Raw genomic sequence first — 4850 nt, 5'->3', positions numbered from 1 at the left:
TCCAACTGCTTTCGTCCCTCTTATTTATAAGCATTTTTACCCTACTTAGAGACCAATCCAGATTATATTGTCTAAATGAAAGTTGTAGGTTGGTATCATGCGAGTCTATTAGTTTTGGAATCATCTCATTTGGATCATCCATCTATTTTATATGAATTTTACAAAACTACAAATTAATCCCGAATATAGTGCAAACAGCCCCAAAAACACACTGTTCGAGCCACTTAGGGGTTGTTTACCAAATGTTCTATTAAGTCCTGTATGAATAAATTTGTCTGTCTGGATAAATTTATGTTGCTTTTTTACTTTTCTATCTGAATCAACAGTCTGAATAACAAAAATGACCAATTTACCCCTGAGGATAAACTACACACTGTTTAATAAATTGTTGTTCATTTTTTAAGGCAAATGATATTTCTGAAAAATAAAATATTTAAATATCAAACATAAATTTATATCATCTAAAGATCAAGACATAAATTCATTGATATCATCGAAAAATTAAAACATACATTCATAAAATACTTAAAAGTCCAAGTTCAAACACAAAAATTCAAGCTCAAACATTATTGACCAAACTATTTGCAATTTCATCTCTCAAAATAGTCATATATTGAGTGCTATTAGCACCCCATTGGGAAATGTCCAGTTCTTCTTCTCCATTTCTTTCGACTTCTTTTTTGTTGTTAAATATACTATCCTCATTGCACTCCATAAACAACTGGTCTTGAATATTATATTTTCTGATGAAATTATGTATTGCAAATCAAGCAATTACCACATTTCTTTGTGTTGTAAATGGAAAGGGAGCCATCTGCTTCAAGATTGGAAATCTCGCTTTCAAGACACCGTAAGCACTTATAATAACATTTCTGAGTTGGGCATGTGCATGATTAAACCTTTCTTCTTTAGTCAAAGCACGTCGACGTCGAAAATCTGCCAACCAATATCTTGTGTTACGATATGGAGTCAAAAATCCACGAGCATTGGCGTACGTAACATCACAAAGATAATATTTATCTGAAAAATGAACCACATCAATCGTATAATATTCAGAGCAAAAAAACAAATTACAAATTGAGAATGGTTTATACCTTGTGGTGGAAAGGGAAAACCAGATCTTGGGTTAAAAGCAACTTCCCTAAGTATTCTAGAATCATGCGCTATACCTTCCCATCCAGCCCAAACAAAAGTGAATATCATGTTGAAATCACAAATTCCTTGAACATTTTGATAGCATCGACCACCTCCTCTTCCCCTGTAAGCAGTTTGATGACTAGTTGGCACAATTGCATGTATAAGGGTACCGTCTAGAGCACCTATTGCACCCTTCATTAACAGAAAAAAGATTAAATACATATATATGTGTGTGTTTGTTTATATAAAACTTTAAAACGTCAATAATAAGTCTTACCGGAAATATTTTTCTCAAACGTCTTTGATGACTCGACGTATTTAAAGTTGTATAAGAAGTTGTTGGCATCACTATTTCTCTTGCGAATTCCATCATACCCAGTAAAACTTCATGGAAACAAACATGAACAGTTCTTGTAGAGCGTTGAAATCTACGTTTAATCACTCTGTAACGCTCGTTATGGCCGATCATCATCAAAAAATAGCCATTTTCTCTTCTACACTAACATGTCTACTGTCTTTCACCAATTACTTTGTCTAGAATGATTGCATAATAGTATATACGCTTCACGTGAGAGGCGCATCAACTCTTGACATTGCGTACTAGGTCCGGTTAATAGCTCTTGGGTGTACGCATATCCGCTCAGTGCTGAAGTATTATCAGACATTCTTTCTATTCTTTCCGAAGCATTTCTTCGTCGTTTTATATATATATATATATATATATATATATATTAGGATTACGATCATCATTTCTTCCTCAAAAGTTAACATATCTATTCAAATAAAAAAGCATATTATAAATCCAAAAAAAATTATAAATCTAAAAAGAAATGCATAAAATAATCATGCTTATCATAAATCCAAAATCAACACTTATCATAAATCTATAGCCACATACATATCATAAATCCAAAAAACATCATGTCCAACAAAACGTGGCACCAAATTGTCATCCAAAAAACCTCACAAGTTAGCATACAAAAGTTCTAAAAATGTTATACTTCACAAAAGTTCTAAAAACGTGGCACCAATCTTTACTGATATCCTTGCTTTGCCCCAACTGTTCTCACCCATTCTTTTGCAAATTCAGACGGTATTGTCATCAAAGCTTCTCTATTATGGTTGTCCGTAAGAAGCGAAAAGGCAATACGGTACAACGGATCATCTTTTGCCCACCCAAGCTCATTCAATTTTTTTAGGCATGACTCATAACTAAAAAGCTCAGGGTTCCCATATTTCGATGCCATAGTATCTAAAAATTTTATAAGCTTTTCTTCAAGCTCCGAAGTCGTTGCCATAGTCTTTTTAAGCTTATGTTTCTCAACCAAAGCACGGGATGAACAAGGTGTTGAAGACACGAGAGCTTGATCACTTGGAAAATTGATCTCTTCCTCAATGACAACAAAAAGCTCGGTAATTGGCAAAGGGTCTTTTGACGACGGTCCATGGCCTCCAATACCCGTGGACATACCACCCTCAAACAGTCGTGCACACAAGTCGGGATATGGAAGACTTGTAGTCCTCAATGATTCAACATACCTATTGGTCTGTGTTAAAGAAACATTTATAAATATAGAAACAAAATAAAAAATCGAAATAAAACAAGATCTAAAGTTAGAAAACGACCTCTATCTCCAACTCCCATTCCTCGGGGGTCAAGTTAAACGTGTTTGTTGAAGGATCATAAACATTGCCGGTTTTGTTTTTTAATTCCAACCAAGCACCATATTTTCCTTTCAAGTAATTGAAATGGTTCCGCATTTGCTTTCGATCGACCACAAAGTTATGTGTGTTTTTCAAAGTATCGGCAACTTTCTTCCACGAAAGTGCCTTCAAGATAGCACTCTCTTTTCCATTCAACCCAACTTCTAAAGTACAACTTTCTAAAAAGGTTTTGACAATATTGGGATTCTTCCAACTAATTCTAACCCTTTTTTGTTGTTGGGTTTCACCCATTTGTTCCATACCTATAATGAACATTCGAGCTATGCATTAAACAGTTGCTCAATCAACAGCAGCCGCAAACACAAAATAGAGTAGCTATGTATGTTCAGAACAAGAAATGAGAACCCAAAAAAAGCAAACAACAGCTATGGTAGCAGCAAATATTAACAGGTAAGCAAATATTAACAGTCCCCATTGTGTAAAACAATATCCTAAAAAAACAGTGTGAAGACTACGGTTTAATACCCTGTAGATGTTCCGCTTATGGATGGAATCGATCTTGAAATTTCTTGTTTCCATGATATATACCATAAATCTCTATTTACTGATCAACTAAAGGTGTATAAACTAGAGTACCCAATTTCTAATTTCCAAATGTTTCACAGTCATTGTAACCTAAAACCTAAGTAGAACAAAGAATATAACCAAAACCCATAATCACCAAATGACATACACAACTGTGTGATTTTTGAAACATTAACAGGTAAACAAATACTAAGAGCTCTGGTAAGAAAACAACAAATATTAATAGGTAAGCAAACCTTAAGCAAACAACAAATATTAAGCAAACAACAAATACCTTAAGCAAACAACAAAAATTAACAGCAGCAAATACCTTAATCAATCGATGAAGAATAGAGCAACAACTGATGGAGAAGAGAGCAACAGTCGTCGATCGATGAACAACAGTCGTCGATCAATGGAGAAGAGAGCAACAGCCGTCGAGATGGAGAAGAGAGCAACAACCGTCGAGATGGAGAAGAGACCGACAACCGATGGAGAAGTGAGCAACAGTAGATCGATGGAGAAGAGATCGAAGGTCTTGCGTTGAGAGAGGCGCGGCAATAGGGTGTTGGATCGATGGAGAAGAGACGTGCGTTGAGAGAGGTGTGACTATTGTGTAAGGATAGGGCAAGTCTTTTACCTTGGCTTAACCTGGACAACTCAGGGTTTTCATCTCGACGAATAAGCCCATTTATGAGCGAATAAGCCCAAGGTAAACAACCTATTTTGTCTGTCCGAATAAGCCGATTTATCCACTAAGCTCATTAAGCCTCAAGTAAACAGGCACTTAGAGCCATAACTGGATTTTTGACCCTTCATGAAAGTTGTAGTATACAGTAAGATATTTCTAACTGCAAAATATGAGCTTATTCCGATTTACGATTTGTGAGTTATACACTATCAAAGTACGAAAGCTGCATTGTCGGTAAAATTCGATTCCACAATTCCCGACTAACTGTTATGATCCAACTTCCATAATTTGCTAAATTTATATGCTATAAACATTTCAACATTTTAAACAGTAAACAAGTTTAATGGTCGCTAACCTAAGCTTAATCATGCATTTTTACTCTTTTCGACATTTAATCGAACAATTAGTGTGCGGTTAAACATATACCCACAATCTAACCATATTGAAACTATAATATATCCTTTTAATTTCTACATCAATTTAACCAATCCTAGCATTCTAAACATGAAATATATCATAATTTTTAACAATATCAATCCGTAAACTTAGACATAAACATAATTTATAAACTGGTCTCAAGAATCCTAACATAAACACCCTAATAAAATTGAATGAAATTTATAGCTTTAAGAAGGGTTCGAAGAGTGGATTCCGAATATATATTTGTTACTTCGATTCCTTTAGTAATTTGACATGAAATTTAGAAAGAGGACGAGAGTTTTAGATAGAGAGAGAATCAAGAAAAGTGACACGGTGACAACCGTCTTATGATATATATATATATATATATATA

At 34.5% G+C, this 4850-nt stretch overlaps 1 protein-coding gene across 1 annotated transcript; it reads right to left on the bottom strand.

Moving 5' to 3' along the window:
* Window positions 1-766: 766 nt before the first annotated feature.
* On the bottom strand, window positions 767-3102 carry LOC112501644. The gene is made up of 4 exons (XM_025105332.1): window positions 2764-3102; window positions 2208-2684; window positions 1095-1329; window positions 767-1020 (listed from the first exon to the last, which is right to left on the bottom strand). Exons 1-4 carry the CDS (start codon window positions 3100-3102, stop codon window positions 767-769), a joined length of 1305 nt encoding a protein of 434 aa, XP_024961100.1.
* Between the last annotated feature and the right edge of the window lie 1748 nt (window positions 3103-4850).

The sequence above is a fragment of the Cynara cardunculus genome, unplaced genomic scaffold, assembly GCF_001531365.2.
Source record: "Cynara cardunculus var. scolymus isolate 2C unplaced genomic scaffold, CcrdV1 Un_Scaffold_363, whole genome shotgun sequence".
Lineage (NCBI taxonomy): Eukaryota > Viridiplantae > Streptophyta > Magnoliopsida > Asterales > Asteraceae > Cynara > Cynara cardunculus.
The sequence above is the reverse complement of the archived record's forward strand: the minus strand, read 5'-3'. Positions and strand labels throughout refer to the sequence as shown.

Coding starts and splice junctions, on each gene's coding strand:
- LOC112501644 (XM_025105332.1), bottom strand. CDS start 3,102: ATGGAACAAATGGGTGAAACCCAACAACAAAAAAGGGTTAGAATTAGT. Junction 2,685..2,763: donor AATGGGAGTTGGAGATAGAG/GTCGTTTTCTAA, acceptor TCTTTAACACAG/ACCAATAGGTATGTTGAATC. Junction 1,021..1,094: donor TTTTCCCTTTCCACCACAAG/GTATAAACCATT, acceptor TTCATTTTTCAG/ATAAATATTATCTTTGTGAT.